The following is a 23,213-nucleotide window of genomic DNA, read 5'->3' on the forward strand; positions in this document are numbered from 1 at the left end:
CGCCGGCCCCGCCCCCTCCGCCCGGCCCCGCCCCCTCCGTCGGCCCCGCCCCGGAGCTGTCAATCCCCCTCGCCGGCCCAACCGCGTCGCGCGACACATCGAGACTCGCGACCAATCAGGGCGCGCTTGTGATTTCCATGGCAGCCGCAGCCGCGCGGCTGACGGGAGGAGGAGGCGGCGGCGGGCGGGGAGCCGGGTCCGGTCCCGGCGGCGGCGGCCGCTTCCCACTGCGATGGTGCCTGAGGGGAGCCGCGGCGGCGGCGGCGGGGCGGCGGCGGCAGCAGCAGCAGCAGCAGCAGCAGCAGCAGCAGCAGCAGCAGCAGCAGCGCCGCTGCGCGGCTCCAGCCCGGCCCTGGCAGCGGCAGGCGCGGCGCCAAGGCGGCGGCAGCCCAGGTGAGGAGCCGGTGCCCGCCGCTCACCTGAGGCGCGGCGTAACGGCCGTTGGCGACCGTTAATCCCCCCCTTCCCCCCCCCCCGAGGCGGCCCGCCTCGCCGGCGCTGAGGGGGCTGCGGTGCCTCTGCCGACCGGGCTGGGCAGCGGCGGCCCCGGGGGCAGCGGCGGCCGTCGGTCGCGGAGCGAGGTGCGGGCGGGCGCCGCCGGGCCGGGCGCCTCTCGCCCCCCTGCAGCAGCTGAGGGCGGCGGCGGCCGGTGAGCGGGGTGCGCCGCTCCTGCCGAAGGGACACGGGAGCGGTTTTACAGCGCCGCGCCAATACGTGTAAGCACAGTGTATTTATGCACCTAGTACATATAAGCGTTTYACGAGTAGTTTTCTAGCGCTACGCTTGCCTGTCTCTTACCTGGAAGCGTTTTTGCTAGCGGTATCGCTGAAAGAAGCAATTTATACATGTTACTATGAACATGAAGAGCAATTTTTTTGGTAAGTTCATCTTTATCTAGTAGTATTCAGTTTCAGCCTTTAAGCACCTTACTGACTTTTGAAATGTTAGGAAGCATTGTGCACAAAGCATGCAAAACACAGGGGCTCAGTTGTTGCTAGTATGCTGTGGTGGTTTTTTGGCTTTTCTGTTGTCATTTAGAGAGAAAATAGTCTTTTTGCATTGCCAGTAAAAATCCGTTTGTTTATTTGTTATCCAGAAGCACTTTTTTTTTTTTTTTTTTTTTTTTTTTTTTTTTTTTTTTTTTTTTTTTTTTTTTTTTTTTTTTTTTTGTTTTTTTTTTTTTTTTTTTTTTTTTTTTTTTTTTTTTTTTTTTTTTTTTTTTTTTTTTTTTTTTTTTTTTTTTTTTTCTTTTATCTATTCAACATGCAAATCTCCTTAACATGCTGTTTCTTACATGTGTACTTGGGAGCTTTCCTTTGAAGCAGAGCATTTCTTAACTTTTTTTTCCCTGTAAACAGATCAAAGATGTTTAAAACAGTGAAAATCCTAACAATACTTCACTTGGAGTGCTTTAGTGTTTTAGCTAACCTTATTAGTTGGTTGGAGCCTGTTCCATTTTTTTCTCTTGCTTGTTAGGAAACCTTGTAAAAGTGTTGGTAGACTGAGAGAAGTATGAATGCTTCTGAATCTTTCTTTCTTTCTTTCATTAGTGTGATAGAGGATTGTGAAGAAAGCTGGGTGGGATTGTTGGTTGTTCTGAGGAGGGGCTTTCTGTTTCTTTCTTTCCTTTTTTTTTGTTGGTAGCTGGTAAAAGAGAGATGCATAAAAATGAGCGCAGAAATTGCGTAAGTATTGCATGCTTACGTGTAGTRCTTTCCTCTATGGAAAGTACTTTCCTCTATCTAGTAGTGGTCTCAGGCTGTGAAAAGTTGAATATTATGTTTGAATATTTTTTTTTTTAATTCCTAATATGTACACCAAGTGACTTATTGCTTATATCTTTGTGGAGGTGAAGAAAAATTGCTTACACTATTTTGTGATCTCTTTCCTATCCTTCACCTCTCYCCACCCACCCACCTCCAGATAGGAGGAAATACAGAGAAAACTGCTTACTGGTCTTGCCATCGTGATTTAAAACACTGAAGATGGACTTAGTACTCCAGACTTGTCATTTTAATTCCAGCTTTGCAGAGTGTTTTGCTTGGGATTTGCTTGTTTGTGCTATACTTTGACACCTCTCTGGGTGATGATCTTCTAAATAAGGCTACAGCAAACAGTTCGCATAGCTGCTTTAAGTGGTGTACTGGAATACTTTGGTTGTGTTTCTCAGTGTTTCGCTATACCATTATCATGTAACTGTCAGCTTCCCTATGCAATCTTCTTTGTGGTGAACAAACAGGAATGACCAGAAACAWACCAGATCCTTGAAGGAAAGACTTTTATGGAATTCATGCAGAATCATTCCTTAATTTCAATTTAGAAATACTGCAAGACTGCCACTGTATGCAGTGGCTTCTTATTGGGATTACTATTTGGATGAGCTTAATACAGAACTTTCTCTTAAGAAATACTTTTTTGCATCTCCAGTGTTTTCTAAAATACATTATTTCAAAGAAGATTCCTGAGAATTCTTAGTATCTGCTGCCATTTCAATGTTGTGATGTAAAATACAAATGAATAACTTGCTTCTTCACCAAGCGAAAAATCTTCAACATTTTTTTCAGATGGACTTTAGCAACCTARGTCTTGACCTATTGCATGTGTGGAGAGAGAGAACTGGTGTGTGTAGAATAAGGAAACAAAAGCAGTCATTTTGCTTTGCTAGCATCTTTGTATGACTGACTCATAGGCTTGATATTCTGAGAGTAATTTTCAGTTATATCCAGTTCTCCTTGGCTGTGCTTTCTCAGTTACTGAAACTTGTAGGTCCTAACTCTGTCTTTGCTTTGATTCTAGAAACTTGTTCTAGTCTATCACTTAACTCCTAAAGGCCTGATCTACCCTAGTAGAGTTATTYTCCAATTACCTTTGAATTACTGCTTCTGTTTTTGTTGTTGTCTGTGCTCTTAGCGAGAGTGGCAATTTGCTCTTCTCAGGTCACAGTGGGTGAAAAACGGATGTTTTTTCAAAGCTATACTTAAAGCTAGCAAGGGATTGCTGACTCTCTTGTTGTGACTTTAACTGTTGTCAATTCAGTTGCAGTTAACARTAGAATATTGGTGAATTGTGGTGAAGATCCTCAGGTTGACATTGATGTGATCCAGAGTACTTCCTCATGCAGAGGAGGCAGAAGGTGAGGTTTGCTTATTTGCAAGCTGCCAGAAGAACTACAACTTCCATTCGACATACTTTGTTAAAGCCCTTTAAGCTATTGGGTACAAAGAAGAGTTTAGTAGCTTGTAGAATTGGTTAGTTTGCTAAGAGAGGTGCTGTTTCTGTTGGCTCCTCTGTTGATTTTTCTGACGTACAGAACTTTGGTCTTGTCACGTTGTATGGTAGTTGCACGCTCCAGGTATTCCTTTAGGCCAGATTACTGTTAGCTGTTCGGGGTTTTCTCGGCCTTTGGCATTGTCGAACTTTGCAAAGCTGCTGTGTCAAACTGAAATGCGTGTGGCTGGTTGGTAGCTGTGGGTTTTATATCGTGTGGATTTTTGATTTTTTTTTTTTTTTTTTTTTTTTTTTTGTATGTGAGTGCTCAGTACTTAAGACGATTTAGGAATCCTGCTGCAGGCAGCAACCCTTGCTTGCATTCACTGTGAGAACTGTGCTGACGGCAAGTCATCATTCTGCCTTACCAAATCTGTGAATTAAGTATTTTGAGCTTCAGTCAACCRTCTTTCCCTGATTCTACTTGCTCTTCCACTCGGTTATGCAAGCTCTTCTCTTAGTGATATTCTAAATAGATGACCAGAGCAGAACAATTAAAACAGTCTTGACATGTTCTTTTTCCTTGGTGATCAGCTAACTAACCTTTGCATTTGGAGAATGTTAATGGCTTCAAGGGATGTTTGTTTGTTTGTTTGGAAAGTGGAGAAGGCTTTTTCTTGGAATTTAGGCCTTTTATGGAATTTAGTCAAAAACTGAACAGTGTTAGGGATTGTACAAAGTGCAAATATTTGCAGGTCTTGTGTGCTCTGCAGCAGAGTGTCTTTTATATTGCARTAACTCCTCTGTCTGAAGAATATTGACTCTTAAGTAAATTTTTACTTTCTAAAGCATTTGAAGCAATTATGTATGCTGTTTTATGCTGGTTTTATGAAGAGCAGTTTCCCTTCCCTCCCTGCAAGCTAGGTGGGTAAGCTAAACTTGTTTAGGCTTTTTGCTTTTGGTGCTGTGGAGAGATTGACTTTTTTTTTTCAGTTTCTTCTTCTTTTTTTTTTTTTTTAACTCTGAAATAAATAAATAAATAAATAAATAACACTCCATTTATTTTTATGTCCTGATATTTAATGTAAAGTTATAAGCCAGCCCTTCACTAAGGGAGACATGCAAGTAAAATGAAACTTGTAACTGAGGATAAAGTGATTATGGCAGTAGTGTCCCCTCAAGAGAGTACAGAAACAGCCAAGGAGATCTCCTGCAAAAAGGGATGTGTTAATCCTTGGATTACAGTTTCAGTTTAATTTTGGTAACAAAGACCACAGGCTGAGCTTTGAGTGTAGATTGTGGTAACTGTTGGTTGGGATAAGCTTAGTTAGCGTGAAGGTGGCAAGAGATTCTCTCACAGTTCAGCTGGCAGCTCAGAGTCTAACTCCTAGCTGCGCTGCAGAAGAAATAAATATTGATGTAACAGCTGCCTGCATGAAGCATTCCCTTTCTTCTTCCTTCCACTCGTGTATCTGGATGTCCCTSCAGCGAGGAGCACTAAGGAAGGATTCTGTAGCCTGTCTCTGTCTGCTATCTGGTTGCCCAGCCTGACCAAACGCCTCATAAAACAGGGACTGCAGGGTACAAAGTCCATGCCGCTTGCTGGAGCTGATGGCAAAATCTGCAAGACTGGCTGCCCGTGACTGCTGGTCGCTTTGTGAAGGCCAGCTCTCTGGTAAGGTGCAAGTCTAGAGGATCTTATTTAGATTTTACTGAGAATTCCTGAGTTAATGAATGGATTTGAATGGAAGAAAATGTTAAGTTGGTAGTGTTTTGGTGAGGGGWGAGAGTAGGGATAAAGGAGTTCTTCATTCAGAGATGTGTCATGTGTTGCTGACAGAGATGGAAAAACTTAGAGGAAGCCAGTTATTTTAAATGTTGGCAGTATATCAGTACTCCGAGCTCTTTACAGCTAAAAGCATCTGTGATTTGTATCTGTTTTGTGAATTATTTCAGCCATGAAAAGCAAGCTCTTATGTAAAATTTCAATTAAGGAGTTTTAATTTCATTTGAATTTTTTTTGGGGGGAGGGGGGGAGTCATCTCATGTTTCCAAAAATCCAAAGCTGATGAGCAATGGAATAAGGGTAAAACAACTGTCTATACAATAATTATTAGTGAATGAAAAATGTAAAGATTGCTTTTGTGATCAAGTATAATAAGTGATAAGTATGATTGCAGAAACAGAAGAAATACTGTATTTTGATACCTCAGAGTCAAAATATATTTTGAAAATATTGGTATACCATACTATAAATAGGAAATGACTAAAACCATAAACTTCACAAATGCGTGCTGCCATGATGCTTTTTGAAGCATAGTTTTCTTGCTGTTATTATCAACTGAGTTGTGATTTTGCCATATGAGTACTTGCTATAAAGCTTTCTATGAAGTAACCACATAATCAAATTCTTAGCTTTGAAGTGCCTCATTTGATCTTGGGAGAAGACTCGTTGTCATACCAGCCAGAATGCAGATTGATCTAGATGAAGTAGAAGAGACTAAAAGAAACTGCAAGCTTACCAGCACTGCTTAAAAGGAATCCAAACCTTCTTGTTTGAAGGTAGAATATAGTATATACTTTATTCTGGGAATGCTTTATTGTATGACTTAAATTTATGCTAGGTTTTAGCTTTTTCTCTGTAGTGCTGATTGACAGCAGAATTTTMTTTTTTGCAACTTATTCAAACTTTTGTTTTAGTATTTCAGCAAACATTTCTCAGAAGTTCAGAATGGAATATTTTGATCACAGTTGCATTTTTTTTTTATTTTATTTTTTTTTGAAAGAAATGTCTTTGAGAGCCAAATTTTAGAAAAAGAAAAGTATAAAGATAGAAGATGGGATCCAATTACTTAATTTTGTTTTGCATATCTGCTTTGGATTTTCTGGATACTGGAATAGATGAAAGCTTTAAGTCAGCATGGGTTGGTTGCGTTTTTGTCACAATTTAAGGTTTACCTTAGTTTTAATCTTAGTTGACTTTAATCGTGGTTTGTGTTTGTAGTTTTTAATGACTAAATACTTCTTTAACCTAAGTTTACCTTGAGGTAAATTTTAAAGTTTTCTTTACCTAGTGCAAATTGTTTTTTCCTCATTGCTTAAAGGCCTTACCCAAATATTGGAGAGTCTCACCATCAGTGTTGATACAAAACTGTGAAACACTTTATCATATCGTAGCTACTGGAGGAAACGGAGCATTTCAAACATAACAGAAAATAGTTACATGGAGATGTGAAAATGAGCAGGATATTGCTACCATCTTTTAGAAAGCCAGAGTTGTTATAATTCTTAAATATTTTGAGTGATTTCTAAGATAATTGGTTGGGGGTGGGGCTTGTTCATTTGCTTTTTCTAGATGACTAGTTCAAAGAGTTCTTGGTTTTCTCTTCTGTGTGTTTTTGTCTTTTTGGTTATAAAATGCCAAGAGAGCTGTTAAACCTCACTCAGAAAAGAAAGATGGTTTCTTAATAGTTACTTATTTTTCAATTTGTGGAGTCTTGTATAAATGGCATCTTTGCTCGGCCAAAAAGATTAATATTTGCTATCCAGTGGTGTAATTACTTTAAGTAAGTTGTTATAATGTACCTGAGAACTTAACAAGATTTGTGATTATCACTGCTATTTACATTTATGTATTGTTTTGCTCCTCCTATAGGTAAACAAAATAACTTTTTATTATGGAAGGTTTGTGTTYAGACATTGCATTCAGTAGTCTTAACACAACTCCAGGAGATCAGTTACATTGAATGCTGTCAGATATTTTTGTTGCTGATTGTAGTTGTCAACAAACTTCTAAATTTCTTTTTCTTTTCTTTACCAGACCTTGATTTATTTTGGATTAGGATCCCCATGGCATGTGAACTAGAAGATAATCTGAAATAAAAGGTCTCTTATTTTGAAGTGACAGTCTTTATCAAAATGGTTGGAAAACTTAAGCAGAACTTGCTATTGGCATGTCTAGTGATCAGTTCAGTGACAGTGTTTTATTTGGGCCAACATGCTATGGAGTGTCACCACCGAATAGAAGAACGCAGCCAGCCTCTGAGAGTGGAAAATGTGAGAAGCACACTAAGAACTGGTTCTAATGTAAATGAAAATAAAACTTTTGCTTACAACAAAGACATGCCTTTAATATTTATTGGAGGAGTACCTCGAAGTGGTACTACTTTAATGCGTGCCATGCTTGATGCCCATCCGGATATTCGATGCGGAGAGGAGACAAGGGTAATCCCACGAATTCTGGCTGTTAAGCAGATGTGGGCTAGATCAAGCAAAGAGAAAATCCGACTGGATGAAGCTGGAGTCACGGATGAAGTGCTGGACTCAGCCATGCAAGCATTTTTATTGGAAATCATTGTGAAACATGGGGAGCCTGCTCCATATTTGTGTAACAAAGATCCCTTTGCTCTAAAATCCTTAACTTACCTTGCCAGAATTTTCCCCAATGCCAAATTTCTTCTAATGGTACGGGATGGTCGTGCATCTGTACATTCCATGATATCCAGAAAGGTCACCATAGCTGGGTTTGACCTTAACAGCTATAGGGACTGTTTGACCAAGTGGAATCGTGCTATAGAAACTATGTATAACCAGTGTATGGAGGTTGGTTTTGAAAGATGTATGCTGGTACATTATGAACAACTTGTGTTGCATCCTGAAAGATGGATGAGAACTCTCTTAAAGTTTCTCCGCATCCCATGGAACCAAGCAGTGCTGCACCATGAAGAAATGATTGGAAAAGCAGGGGGTGTTTCTCTTTCAAAGTGAGTACGAGTCTTCCTCCTTTATCTTGTATTGCTCTGGAAGGTAAAATAGTAAACCTTGCACGTAAGACAGTAGTTGTAACTGTGTCATTTTTAAGTAACTAAGCATGTCTTGAGAAGCCGATTTCTACTGAAGATTATTTGGAAGATAAGAATGGTTGATTGCTGACGATTTGTAGTCTTGGGTCGTGCCCTCTAAATACTTGTCCCAGTAACAAATGTTTATGGAACATATGAACTAGCTTTTAATTAATGGTCTAATTTGAACTTGAACTTCTAATATCAACCCTTCTTTAGATGTGCCTTTGCCTTTTCCTGTGCCCCCAAATAAAGTTGGACTGTCTTATCTAATGCAGCATTAATCGTTTTAGCAAGATCTCTTTCCTGATTTCAGGAACTTAATGATTCTTGTTATTGCAAGAATAGCCCTCAAGTTACATGTGCCAAGAATTTAATCTTCCAGGAAACTTGAGAAATTTGTTCCAACAAAATAGAAAGCAGAATTGGCCTGCTCTTCTGTTGGTAATAGCCTCTTAAAAGGATAAGCATTTCAAATAAAATAAACAGTGTTGTAGGCAAATATATTAGCGTTGTCATGGTGTCTGTGCACCTGAGYAACCTACTTTCAGAACCCAAAACCCAGCTGCGCTTAGAAAACMTAGATAAGTATTGTGAAAGAAGAAAAAGCTAGTTTATTCTCTGATTAAACCATTAGCTCTTTTGGTTTGTTTGCCAACTACTTACAACTGGATTTTTGAGATACGGAATTCTGCTTATTTTCACAGTGGGGAGAGTAGGTGAATGAATCGTTCTTCCTTGTTTGCTATGACAAATGCATCTGCCAGATTGTGTGTGTTAAGTTTCTAAAATGCTGATTGAAAAGCTGTGTCCAAACAGCAGGGCATGCCTGGTTAAGTTTCTTGGTTTCTATGTTTTGAATATCCTTCAGTGACCAGTGTTTCAGAAGAACAGAGGCAGCTTGCACAGCAAGCAATGTGGCCTGGGTAGAGGCATTTCCAATTGCTGAATACAGAATGGCTTTACTTTTTAAGCTACAGTTTTGAGAAATAAAAATTGAAGATTTTGCTTATTTAATTTCTAGGGAAGTGACTCTTCTGGCTGCATGAAATTCTTTCATGAATTATAAGGGAATATGATTTAAAGCAAGGCAAAAAATATTAATCAGCTCACAAAGTGAGCTTAAGCTCAAATAAGGGTTATATATTTACTGTCTGTTCTCTAGTACCCAGTGGAGATTTTTCATCACCTTTCCCACTGAAGAAACATAGAAACCAGCATTGTGTTAGCATAGCTAGTAAGAAGGCATCCCAGCTCTCTTTTGCCTTTGCAATGATAATGTGTTAGCAGACTGAAGCCCTCTGGTAGCGTTAACCTAGAACAGTGTGCTGTTGCCTGTCTCTCTGCAAGTTGTTTCTGCATCTAAACTTTTTATCTGTATCATGTTACTGCTTCACAGTGGCTGCTGAAGGGGGAGGTGAACTGGCTTATATTAGCATAAATAAGTGGTTGCCAAATTCTATTAAGTATGCTGTAAAAATAACTATGCAGAATGCAGTTTCTAGTAAAATGTTACTACCTTACAGCTTCCAAATTAGTATTTATAAAACGTAATGGACCTCTAGATAATACTCAGTAGCCTTATTGAATTTGCAGTTTCAAGTGGTATTTCTTTCTAAAGCTGGTAGAATGGGATGTGAGGAACTGAGAGTACTTGTTCATGTCTCAAAAAATTAAGAAAATGTAGTGTTGAAAGCAAAATGTTGCTTCATCGTTATTCTTGAATCAAAATTTCAAATTTAAGACTGAAACAAGTATGAAAATGTTCTTTTGACCCTCCGTTCAATCTGTTCATGGATTTCTTTATCACTTTTGCTATCCWTGGTTAGATGATGCATAAAATGAACATTATTTTAGAAGGCTTCAGCAACAGTGGGAAAAGTAGTTCATTAATGTTATATCTGTAGTGTTTTTATCTAATCAAATACCCTTGAAATATGTGGCCAGATCTGTTTTTCAGTTGCAAGAGACCTTTATAAATTGATAATGATTTCAGTGACTCAGCCTTTAAAGGTCTGTAGAAAAAAAATAGGAAATTCTGTAACTTGGGTGTCTGTTTTGTGTAGTCATATGATACTAATAGAAACTGTGCGGGGGGAGCTTGAGATTCCCCAGTTTGATTTCCTTCCTTGCACCAATTATAACCAGTCCGTTCTTGGCGGCCTTGGCTCCTCACTGCCCTCTCGTGTGCAGTAGCCCCACAGGCAGGGGCTTGCACGTGTGGCAGGAGACCTTGTGTACGCGGAGTATAACTGCCCAGAACACTTACTCTTTGATAGGTAGTTTACCATGACCCTTACAGAGGTTGCTCTGCAGACAGCTTGTCAGACTTTGACAACTGAACAAAACATGTGGGGGCAGGCTTAGCTCAGTTGGTTTAGTGTGTGTGGTGCTGCTAATGCCAAGCTTGCAGGTTCAATCCTTGTACGGGCCACGCTGAGGGTTGGACTAGATGATCTCCAAAGGTCCCTTCCAACCTTACAATTCTACCATGTGGTAGATCTAGCTTTCCTTTTGTCAGGTTGTCTTAGGKTTGTTCTCAACAGCAGCTAAATTCTTTTTGGCCTCTGATGTACTTGACTGTTAAGTTGGATCAGGTTTTAACCAACCTTGTTCTCTTGTAACGGAGTATTTCTTAGGCTTATGATAGAGTGCTCTTTACATCTTAGCATGAATGCTGTCTTTGGTGAAACAGAGTTTGGAGTGGTAGAGCTCTACATTCTGACTTTCCAAAGGACGGTGCTGCAGATCCCTTCAGATTGTTTTAGGAAACTCAAAGCACTGAGGCCTATGTGCAGCTCTTTTCCCTGAGCTCTAACTTACTGCATGCCTCGGACCAAATCCTTCAGGCTGTTAATATGCTATTACTGTTTGTAATAGTATATTAGAAATCAGAAGACTCAAATTATTTGCCATTTTTGTTCTGGTGGACTGCGCTTATCCCAAGTAYCAAATTATCTGTCTTTAAATGTGATTTTCATTTAAAAGAGATCAACACGTAGGCCCAGCCTCTGTTGCACAGTAGGTTGAATAAGGTCTGGATAAAACTAGTTCTCCAGTTGTCTGCAAAGTATTAGACAAGGTAGAAAACCTCTGAAGTCAAATAGAGAATGAACTACTAGTGTAATCTGAGAAGCCTGCAATATGTCTAAGAAGTTAGGAGAATGAGCAGAGAAACCTGCCTCAGTCATTTTTCAGCTCAATTCTAAGACCTTAAGATCAAGGAAGCTTAGCATCTACTTCAGAGCCATGACACCTGCTCAGGTCCGTCTGACATAAGATGCCTTGAGGTGTTTTAACTGTTGGAGGGTTTTTGAACAACGATCTGGCAAGAGTCTGTTGCCTTGAGGTATTTAAATGTTTTGAGAAAGGGACCATAGTATCCCTAAAAGACTTGAGTGATGCTATTGCCATGTAATAGAAAGTGAATGTTCAAAAATGTATTTTTAAACTACTCTGAAATCAAGATAAACTGTCAAATGAAGTCTTACATTGACCTAGAGCTGCATGCCATCTTGTACAGAAGCTTTATTTTCAGTTGTACATGGAATTAGAATGTGCATGCAGGTTACTTCTGTTTTGGAGAAAAGCCAGTTGCTAAATAGTTTGCAGAATTCTTCGGGATGCTAGTTGACTCCATTTTCTCTTTTTTCAAACTCTTACACAATAGTCTGTCAATAGCAATGTTAGACAYTAGACAGTTTGTATTTAGTATTCTGACTTTGTCCCATTGGCTGCTTGATTTGAGGAAATTGTTGGCTATCTTTATTCTCTTCAGCATTTGCTTAGTAAGCCCTGTGTTGTTTTTTTTTTTCCTGTTGCTGAGGCAACCCTAGCCTCATTGCTGTTTTGCTTTATTTAATATTTTTCCCTCTTATTTTGTTTTTTATCCCGCTTGAGAAACATTGCAAGGGTTTTAAGGATGTACATCACAGAATTTGTAGTTAGTGCAAAACCTTCTGTGTTTTGAAGTAATTGCCAGCGTGGCTGTTCAAGGAATGTATTATGGCTGGACTACATGCTATAACTAGTTTTGTTAATATGTCTTTGGCATTTGCCTCCTAACTGAGAACAGCTGTGGTGACCACAGATGCAAAGAAATATCAACCCTTTTATAGCAATTTTTATTAGACTTATTATGAAAATAGCTGTCTAGGCAAAATCACTTCAGAATGTACTATTTTTAACACATACCTTTCATTTTATCTTGGTACAGATGTAAAAGCATTTGGGGTTAGTCATGTGTTCCCTGCTACCAGCTGCTTTTAAAGCTGAAATTATTACTGCAGTTTCACAGAGGAACCTGAAAGTATTGTCCAGGCAGCATTTGTCTATACACATACACAGACAAATTTGTCAGGACTTGGTATGTTTGCTTGCTATCTTTTTCCTCCTTTCCTTTACCATCCTCTCACTCTCTACCCACCTTGCTCCTCAGATATTCTTTGTTCATAGGAATCTTTCTCAGACCTTGCGGGTATTTTTTTTTCTTAAATGAAAGAACAGCAAAGGATTTAAAARGAAGACCAAATGTTCCATAGTATATATTTGAATGAGTGCCTGGGAGCAGCTAAATGTAGTTTCCTGTTAATCTCTTGCTAGCTAGTAACTACCAGGAAATGCTTTATGCTGAGCTTACTGTTACCAAAGACTAAAATGACAGTGGGGCAGGACATGTGGATTTCTTTAAAACATGCAGTGCTTTTGCTTCAGGGTATATGCATTTGTACTATTTCAGTTCCCTGGGTCCTTATTGCTCTTTAGCACGCATTATTTTGGGGTTCTCCTAAACTGTTAGCTGGTCACATGGTTCTGGTTACCTGGTATCTGATCACCTGGTTCTTATAGTAGCCCCTTTATTCTAAAGGGACAAATCAAGCTACGGTTTTGATGAAGGGATTTTGGACTTGGCTGACTGTCTGAGAGGGGGAGGAGCATAAGTCTTAAACTTGTGTTGGTTCTCAAACATCTGATGACAYGTTTTCTTAACTGGAGGGTTCCACACTGTTTATGCAGACTTTTTAGACTTGTGATTCTTCATTCTCTGCCTTGCCACTTCAAACTTAAATTTGACTCATAACAACTATATTTTTTTTTGCTAATTTAGTAAAAAGATGAGCATCTACATATCAAAAGGGTCAAAACTAAGCTGGACTTCAGAAGTGTGTTGGCTTTCTGCATCTTCTGAAATTAATCTACACTTTACTGAAATTAGCAGGAGCTGCAACCTAAGCCTTTTGTCACAAATCAGTCTGCAAATTTCAGCGTCCTTTTTCTAGCCACGTGCTTTGAAGAACTTGAGCAATCAAACAAATTTGGACTTGTAATATAATACCTGTTTTCAAAGATACTGTGGGAAGTTCTGTCTCCTTAAATAGCACTGCAGAAGTTTCAAGGCTTTTTTTTTTTTTCCTTCACTCTTTGAAAGGCAGCACCCAGACTTCTTAACTTCTTATTTTGCTTTATCGTGACCTCTAAACAGATATGTATCTGCAAGTCCTCAGCCCAGTAGTCCTCAGGAAGCTGAAACTCAGTTGCAACTTCCTGGTCTTGAAATTCCATTCTGAGATCTTCTCTTCAACCATTTTTGGTAGCTCATATTGAAGGCAATGTGGATGAAATTCTTGTGGCCTGTTTAGTTTTCCAATAGCTAGGTGCTTACTGATCAGCGCTGAACATCTTTTGTGGCAACATGTGAAGGCCATGCTTGTGAAAGACAATTTTTTTCCCAGTGGTGACCTGTTTTCCTGTCTGGTTCGTTGTTTGTACTCATTGTGTTTAAAGATGCTGGAAGGTCAGTGACAATGTGACTAACTTTCTTCCTGTGTCCTGGAAGATTTGTAGCTATGATGACAGTAAAGGCTCTTGTTGAGATCAGATTGATTAATGACTGGCAGACACRAATACCTAGTTTGCAATAGAAGGCATTTACTGTACAGCGCAATGTGCTTTGGAATTGGTTGCCTCTTACTATGATTTAATATGTCTACTGTGCAAGAATTCTTCAGCCTTCTCTTGAACTCATTAGGTTAATTAGGTAACTGTGATCAAACTTGCTCTTGTAACTTACCTGAAGTCAGTCCTGAGAGCAATTAGACTTCAGGCTTTGGGTCTCAAACTGCAGGAAATATTTCATTAAGTTCTCATTTATTTTTCCTCAAGATATACCTGCTGTATAACTCTGAAGAGTTACTGATTTGAGTATTAGCTTGAATCATGATGTTTTTATTTTTTGTCTYATGTAGATAAGTGGTGTTGCACTTCATAATGTTAGGCCTTTTTCAAGCGTAGCAATTTTGTTTGCTCGGCGTTGGAGCTTTTTTAGATTGAAATTCTTTTGGCTCAGGAAAAATGATAGCTGCAAGCAGATCTGACAGCTGTATCCTCACTATTGTATTTCATATAGGTTTAGCTGGGTGGTGGGATCTAGTGATGTGGAATGGCATACCTTATGGTATTCKGTGCAATGCAGATGTAAATACTCCCTTAGGCATCTTGCATATACAGACCTGATTGTTACCTGCCTTTTAAGAAAGGTGAGTCTTGATATCTAAAATGCATGTGCTTTTTTTTTCTCTGAATTTAGAAGAAAGCATGGAAAGTTCTAAATTGCTCTGCCTGTTCTGAGTACTCTTGGTCTTTTTCAGAAATGAATACGATAGGAAAGTTGTGTATATCCTAATCTAGTAGGAGGAAAGAACATGGGAGGGGAAAAGGGTGCTAGATTTCTTCCCCAAAAATGCAACAACCAAAATAATGATAATAAACACCCAAAAAGCTAAGGTGTAAGAATGAAAATGAATTTTGGATTGTTGATTAAATGAGCAACAAATCAACAATTCTCTAAATATAGTACATGGGACACTAGTATGATTATGCACTTGCCTTTCTTTAAGAACTGTGTCATGACCAAACACTTGATCAGTTAAAGAAGTGCCTGTGAAAAATATTATCATACTTTATCTTCCTGTCRTTTCTACAAGCCTTTTATTATAAAGAAAGCATCTTTCATTTGAGTTTTACACTGTTAAGATGGCATAATTTTCAAACGTGCCTCTGTAATTTTCATTAATGTCCTGTTCCAGACATGAGTTTAGTTACAATATGAGAGGGGGGRAAAAAATGGCAGAGATTGAATTCAGTGCTCAACTTTCAAGAGCAATTAAGACAACCAAACAGCAAATGTGGAAATGTCAGTGGGGAAACAGTTTTGTATGTAGGTGTATGCATACTTGGGAGCTCTTTGGCTTTCATTGCTGTCTTTACATAGTGAATTGCTTCAGCAYGTTCTCTGTGAAAGCCTAAACCAGAAAACATGCATGAATGTTGCATTAGCTATTCACATTTTAGCCTTATGTAGTAAAGCTTTACTTCCCACCAGCTCTGTAGAAACATGAGATTTGGGGTGGGAAAAGGTGGGGAGGGGAACTTAAAGGTCTAAATGTTAGCTTTAACAAGCAAGTATTGGTTGGAGTGCAAAACATAATTTTTTTTTTCTGTCCACAGAGTTGAAAGATCTACTGACCAAGTAATCAAGCCAGTCAATGTGGAAGCACTGTCAAAGTGGGTTGGGAAGATACCTGCTGATGTTCTGCAAGATATGCCAGTGATTGCACCCATGTTAGCAAAGCTGGGCTATGATCCGTATGCTAATCCACCAAATTATGGAAAGCCAGACCAAAAAGTTTTGGAAAACACAAGAAGGGTAAGGTATTTTTGTGTTTTAAATTTAATTGTTGACCAACTGGAAGTGAGATGTAGAGCTGAAGATTCTAGGATTTTAGGTCTATTTCTAATACTTTTATAATACTTAGCAATACCTTTCCTCTGCCACTGCAGGGAAGGGGCACGAGAATCCTGTAAGACCTTCAGCACTGAAGGTCCAGCTCCTGTTTGCCTTCTGTTGTTTGGTCTTCCTTTCCCCCTGACTCCAGGCTTGAGTTATGTTCTTCRGTGTCTGTAACTGAACCTCTTAAGAATTGTCCGGAGTTGGGGAGCCAGTCCTGGAAAAAAGCTAGCTGGTTGACCTGGTCAGCAAACTTGATTCATGAGCTTGGCTTTTTGTACAAGTGGCTGGCAGAAGCTCTGTCACAAAATTATATTYCAAATACCTGAGAGAATTTGAAAAGTAACCCATGGAAAATGACCCAAGATGATTGAAATGACAGACTTTCCAGTTCTTTGCTGTCCTCTTTAGAATAAACAAAAGATGGAGGAAGGTCTGGTGCTCATTAATCTAAACATGAGGATTTTGTCTGTCTAAATGTAATGTTGTTGGAATTTGAATAATTAGGCTATACAACTATTTATCCCTGGAGGTATCCAKTGAAAAGCTTAATACCATCACTTGCAATAAGAATAATTAACTTCTGCTCTTTTGAGAATGTATAGTGAAGGTGACTTTCAAACAGTTGACTTACTGATACAGCAAGACATCACTGGAAGAACTGAACAAAATTTGAAAGCTCTGTCTTTAGCCTTCTGATATTAAAAATTGGTGGTATTCTTTGCTAATGGGTAGATACAGAAAGGGTTTTTCATTAGTAAAGTTTTTAAACATTTTGCATTATTTCTTTAAGAGCCTTCCCTGAGAAACTTGCATTAGACAGCTGATTAATGTACTGAAGGATGGCAGGTTAACTTTTAAATAACTGTCAGCTCCGTGTGGAAAAGGAACCCCATTTTCTAATAGGGGTAGTGGTTAGTATTTTATAGGTTTCCTGGTGGTACTTGTTTTAAATTTTACAAGCAAGATGACTTTTCTGAACAATAAAAAAAAAAAGTTCAATACTGCTTCACTAAGACTTGAAAACACAGTCCTTGTGTACCCCTCAGTACACGCTGGAAAAACAGTGACTTGGAGCCAAACTTGTATTCTAAAGCAGTAATTTAAGCTTGATTATCTCTTACCAATATGATTTAAGTAAGTTAACTATGGTCACCTTTCTGAGGCTTCTACCTATACAGGGCCAGCTCAGTCTTTGAGTTATAAAAACTAGATTGATTTCAGTTTACTTACTCTTGAGTGACTTCYTGAAATCTGTTTTGGCTCAAAATATAAGAGAAATTTGAGTAAAATACAATGCCCCAAACACACCTTAAAAACTAAAGCGTAACTAAAAAACTTAGTGTATTCAGGGTTTTTCACAGGTTCACTCTGAAACAGTCAGTTTGTTTAATACTGTTAAGTATTATTGTTAAAAATAGTAATKCGGGACTGGAGGTTATTGTAAAAAGTTATTATTTAACAAGCATGGGGAGCGTTTAATATTTTGACTGTCTTTTTTTTTACTAGTACCTTAACTTTTTCTTGCGCCTTAGACTGTAATTGTGGTGGTATTTGTTGTAGTATCAATACATATTTTGCTAAAGAACAAGAGGCCAAGGAAAATGACTTCTCTCCCATTTTATCYATACAAGCTGTATATGCAGATGTCCTGCATTAGGATTAAAATCCAGAAAGCGAGAGATACAAAGATAACTCCCAAACTTGTAATATTCCTCTTGAAAATGCTGAAGCTTTCAAAATGACATGTACCCCAAGGAGCTATTTCATGTGATGGCTCAAGTCAATGTTTTGAGTTTCTGTTTGGATGTCTGAATTCTTCTCCAGTCRCTTTGCTTTGTTTCCTCCTGGCTGGGTCTCAGCAAATCCCTGCTCAGCACCTCTGGGCCCTCTGTCTTTATTAACTGTCAAAGCATTGATGTTCTCACTTCCTGGGGGTTCAAGATTTGAAGGCTTCTGAACTCCCAGACCAGTTTGCTTGTTGGGCTGCTTAATTCTCAGGGCAGCAGACTCATCAGCCATCCTGGAAGTGCCAGMTTTTGTGGTTGTCATGTGTCTTGCATAGTAACCTGCCAAAGAGCTGTCCACTGAGTTTGGCCTTAAACCAAGTAAGTTTTGCAATAAGTAATGTGCTGGTTGGTGATCAGCTGGAACTGATTAAAAATGCTGAAATCTGAAAAATGCTCTGCTTTGCTTTGTTCTCTCCTCCTTCTTTCCCTACCCTTTGGGGTTTTTTTTGTTTGTTTGTTTTTGTTTGGGGGTTTTTTTTTGGGGGGGAGGGAAGGGTGAAGAGACAGATTTAAAAACACATTGTATTTAAGGTTTTTCTTCTCCCAGAGAGCTGTGATGTGTTGGCAGTCTTGCCTATCATAGATGACATGTGCTTATCTGTACATTTCTCCTTCTTTCTTATAAGCATATGCTAATTTATTTCTTGGTACTGTAGCTAGGAGATGAGGATACTATCAAAACTGATTTTAAATTCTTGATCTTCATTTTCCAGCATTTGGGAACTTTGAGCTAGTCAAAAGTTAAGTATGTTRTTGCATACTCTGAGCTGGTGTGTTTATAAACTTCTTCTGCATTACCTCTGTTTTTGCTCTATCCCAGGTGAAGAAACGAGAGTCTCTTTTTGCACAGATTTTTGTACTGGCTGTATTGTAGGCAGTCAAAGCTGTTCAGATAAAATCTTTCCAAAGTTGTTATTCAGTACATAATTAAGGTTATATACAAATCTTGCACATAACTGTTTATTGCTTCACTTCCAGTATTGGAAGCTGTTCTATTGTATTTGTATTTGTGGTCTCTGAAACCTTAAAAGTGAACACAGAACTCAGATTTTGTTCATTGAAAACAGATTAAGTTTAGACTTCTAAACTGAACTGTGCTGTGTTGGTATTGTAACCGCTCAGAGTGACTGACTAACTTGAAATAACTGTCTAATGTTTGCTCAACTCTACTGGAATCTTTAATTTTGGTGTCAGCTTGAGATGACATGAGCTAGCGCTTCAAATGTCAGAAGCTGCACCAGTCTGCAAACAAAAAGCAGTTGTATGGAGGAGCAGGACTATTTCTGAGGGTGGATGGGGTGGTTTAGTTTTGAAGGGGTTGGTAAGGTGGTATGTAATGCTGGCTTAAACTGATTGTGGAAGTCATGACAACAGGGTGGAAGCCCAATTCCACTGACATTTCTGGCTGGGGAGATTCTGGCTCCACCTAAGATGGAACGAAATGGTATGATCTAGCTTGTAGCTAGCAGATGCATTTTAAAAAACAAAATTTAATCATACAAAACAAGAACTGTGACAGTGAGAGAATTAAAAGCACTTTCAGATGTTACAAACAAAAATCATAAGAACAAGTGGAATGAAGGGTGCAAACAAGCTCATAGCTAGAAAGCCTCTTTTGAATGCAGTATGGCATTTTTACCAAAGTTTGTGACTATAACCGTGTTTTTTTTTTTTTTTTTTTTTATGCCCCAATATAGGAGACAATTTAAAACAGATTTCAAGTAGTATTTGGAACAGTGAGATGTCTGTTTCCTAGTACGTTGTGCTTAAATACTGCTTTTATAATGGTGTTTGTACTAATTATATTGAGCAAGATCTGTCACTTGGAAAGACTACAAATTAGACCAATGCTCAGCAGTAAAAATACTGGTCAGCAACTTTGAAGCTGCTGCTGTTAGTCCCTAATGTGAGAGGCAAATGGTGTAAGGGTGCTTAAAACATAGTGGGGCTAGTACTGGAGGAAAAACAGAAAGGAATGGCTAACACAGTGCAAAACATTAGCTTTCCTTAACTGTTCCAAACAGTTTAGTCCTGTGCTCCCCACCCCACCCCTCGCCCCACCAATGACTTGCGTATGTACTGCTTTATATATTTCTTTTGCTTCAGTTTCAGAAACAGAATGATGACTCACACCATCTAAAGTATGATACTTGAAGAAAGATTTCTACAGAAGTGTAGGTAATGCAAAGAAAAACATGATCTCTGCTAGATTTGGATTTTTCACTTTAATGTTACCCCTCTCTGGCACCAAAACAGCCACGTTGCTTTTTCATGCTTCTTTAACAGAGCACAAAAATAAGATGCAACTGGTGTTTGCCATTTGTTTGACATACTAGTTCTGACTTTGAAGTAACAAAAGCCTGAAACTCACTTCAGCTCTTCTTGCGTTGGTCTCCTAGCGCTATGTGGCATTGTGGATTAAGTCATCTCTAACAATATCTGCACTGGTAGAGTACAAATATAGCACAGCCATAGCAGCCATATGTTTCTTTTCTGAATGACAAAGCCATTTACTACTTGTTTACCTATGTTATCTTAGGACTGACAATATTATCCTTTGTGCTACTTTTTTTGATCCTTTTGGATAAGGAACAGAGAGCAGAGAGAAAAGGGGCTGGAGAGCATGGCACATGGCCKCCTCAAGAGGCAGCTGTCAGTTATACAGTAGCTGATGACTTGTGCTCACTTACACTTTTCTYGTAATCTGTTGATTGTCCATTCACTTTATTACAGGGACTATAAGTACATAAGTAATTTTTTCCCCTAAAGTTGTAGCAAATTCTACATCCTGAACATAAAGGAAGGAACTTCCTGTAACTAAAATGAWTCATCTTCTGTAAATGAAGCTGAAAAACAAGTCATTAAACTCTAAAATGGCAGCCCGATTTCTATATCACGAAATAGAAAAAGAATGACTTCCTATTTGAAAATTGTCTGATATGTCTTTATCAATATTGTAAGCTTGGGTAAAAGTGTATCAGCAGTTTAATAGAATGTACTAAAAGCTGGAGACCACTTGTAACTGTAAAACTCTGACTTATGCCTAGTAGAACTGGCTTATTTTTATATTATGATTGGCTTTGTAGCTTCCTTTCACATCTGTAACATATTACATCAGATTTTCTTTGGCATGCACTTCCCACTAAATGAATTCGTAGGCTAGGAATACATATTCCAGTCTGTTCTTCTGAATTCTTCATGAAGTTACAATCCTTGTCTAGAGAAAGAGGTGGAAATGATGTACAAAACTCTATAGGAAAAGCTTGTATTTTCATCATGACTGTTTAAGTGTCTAGGGGTTCTTCTAATCACTTCTGAAGCTGTATCTACCTCTGTCTTATGTTCTGTTGATGATACTTTCTCCAGTAACAGCTAGAGGAAAAAACAGAGCTTTGTCCTGTTTCATATCCCTATTAGATATTGAGGAAATGCCTCCTGCTGTTAAAGAGTTGAGACTTTGATGATAGACATAGTTTCAGGACTTGGTATGTATTTGAGGTTTTAAATGGAGAAATGATCCATGATAACGAATGTGAAACATACAGTTAATCTCATGCGATAGTATAAATATTGTCAAAGAGCTGTCATTGTAGGTGTATGCTGTAATGACAGATTGTTCAAATAGCCTAAAGAAAGGCCTCTCTAGGTAAGCTGTTTTGTGGGTGTTTTCTTGGCTAAAAACTTTTTTTTTTTTTTTTTTTTTTTTTTTTTTGACCATCAAGAAGATACTTTCTCAGTGTTCCTATGAACATGATACTTTCTCAGTGATATGATACTTCCTTATGATACTTTCTCAGTGTTCCTAAGGGGGGTAGATTCTCCTAACTGCATTGTTTTTCTCCAGAGGTGTTGAGATATATATGGAGATTTTTATATATAAAAGGACAGGCAGGCATGCGCGCACACACACACACATGTGCACATATATTTATATTTATATATAAATATATATATAAAACTTTCTTTGTATACTACCTATGAATGCATATGATCAATAATGGAATAATGAGTTATTAACAAACAAGATTGAAAACTAGGTATGGTTTAAAGATGTCTTTTGGCAGATGTTCAGTGGCYTGTCTTAAAATATGTGTTTTCTGTTGTGTTCCTGCTGGATATTTCTTTGCCTTTCAGATGTCTCCATCCTTGGTTCCAAAAAAGAAGTGAAGAACTGTCTAAGCCTTGCAAACCGTCTTAAAAGTTAAGGAAAGACGGAAAGAGCAAGATTAGGATACCTCCATGTAATCTGCAGTGAAGGATTATTTTCGGGAAGGAGCTTGGTTCCTTATTTGCCAGTATTCCCTTTTTTTGGGTGGATGATTAAACATTGACAGCTTTTACTCTGGATCTTTGTCTTGAATATCCAGTGAGCACAAGTAGACTTATTTGCAGGCCAATTTCTAGACAGAAACACCCGTTATCTGTGTACTGGATCTGACCAAATACAATGCGACTTTTTTTTTTTAACCAAGCTTGAAAGTAGGTGAAGGAGTGCTTTAATCTTCTGTGAAGATGAATTGTAGGTTGCGCTTATTACAGAGTTACACTACTTATGCCTACATTTTGTGTATTTGTAAGAATTTTATCAGCTAACTGGACATGAAATTTTCTTCTGATTTCTTCTGAGGAACAATTATGCATTTAGTTTAACTTTTTTAAACAGTTTGAATAGCACCAACACTGAAGAAAAAATGAAACAAACTAATCTTTTTTTTTTTCTCTCTCTCCTTTGGAAATCCATTTGGGCTTGCAAAATAATTCTTCTAGAGTGTAAATGCCGTTTCTGCTCAGCTTCCCTGAATTCTTGCTTAGACTGGAAATCCATTCCAGTATTCTCCATCTGCCTCTATGCTGCCACTCTCCAAATAATGTGTTTTAGACTTAGAAGTGAGTCAGAAAATAATTTTGAATCTGAAGCCTCTTAATTTCTTTGGCTGTGGATGGAGGCATTGTTTTTTGAATTCCTGAGTTGTAGCAGATCCCTGACCTTTGATTCAAGAGAGCATTTACTATTTTGGAGCTACTTTAAACCAGTTTATATGCAGTCTGTCTTGACGAAACCATTATTCTAGATAATGGTTGCTTTCAATCAGAATTATGCATAGTTGCTTTTTAAACCTAATCTAAATGCAGCCTAGAAGATGTTTGAAATTACAACAAATATCTCTGTGGCTTACAAGATATAGTATAGTTGAAATTGCAGGAGTTAACTTGTTAATGATGCAAATAACCAGATATTTATTTAAAAAAAAAAACATTGCCTGTACTACTTCCTCTCAAGGAAAATAAGTCTGGTCTTCTGAAGTTATTGCAGGTCGTGTGCATGTGGGGACTATTCAATCAGCCATATAAAGTTTTTCGAAAATATATCAGAGGGGGAAAACTTTAGGTAAGCTTGAATGCTCTTAGTAGTATTACTAATTCTATATGGGTAGGTTTTTGCTCATAATAGAGTTATTCAGTATTTTAGTTGGCTCAAGTGAGCCAATGAGTAGGTTAAGTTGGTACAAACACAGTATCAGTATTTAAGCATTTCAGAGACACTTGGTTTGATTACCTTGCTGACACACATACAAACTGTTAATTTTT

General features: G+C 38.4%; 1 protein-coding gene across 6 annotated transcripts in view; it reads left to right on the top strand.

The window, feature by feature from the left end:
* The first annotated feature begins 327 nt into the window (after window positions 1-327).
* The window catches only part of TPST1 (tyrosylprotein sulfotransferase 1), a 30,997-nt gene continuing 8,111 nt past the window's right edge, over window positions 328-23,213 (top strand). For 4 of the 6 annotated variants that reach the window (XR_014896378.1, XR_014896381.1, XR_014896382.1 and 1 more), the window contains exons 1-4: window positions 4,702-4,882; window positions 5,623-5,769; window positions 7,028-7,970; window positions 15,555-15,753. Coding sequence is in view for 1 of the 6 variants with exons in the window: in XM_085309249.1 (XP_085165375.1) it covers window positions 7,126-7,970; window positions 15,555-15,753 (1,044 nt within the window). In the remaining 5 variants the exon portion in view is untranslated. Of the gene's footprint in view, window positions 394-4,701; window positions 4,883-5,622; window positions 5,770-7,027; window positions 7,971-15,554; window positions 15,754-23,213 lie in introns of those variants that run through there. The other 2 variants (XR_014896379.1, XR_014896380.1) reach the window with 2 other exon arrangements.

This window comes from Rhea americana, unplaced genomic scaffold (assembly GCF_003343005.1).
Source record: "Rhea americana isolate MKP2758 unplaced genomic scaffold, rheAme1 scaffold_295, whole genome shotgun sequence".
NCBI lineage: Eukaryota > Metazoa > Chordata > Aves > Rheiformes > Rheidae > Rhea > Rhea americana.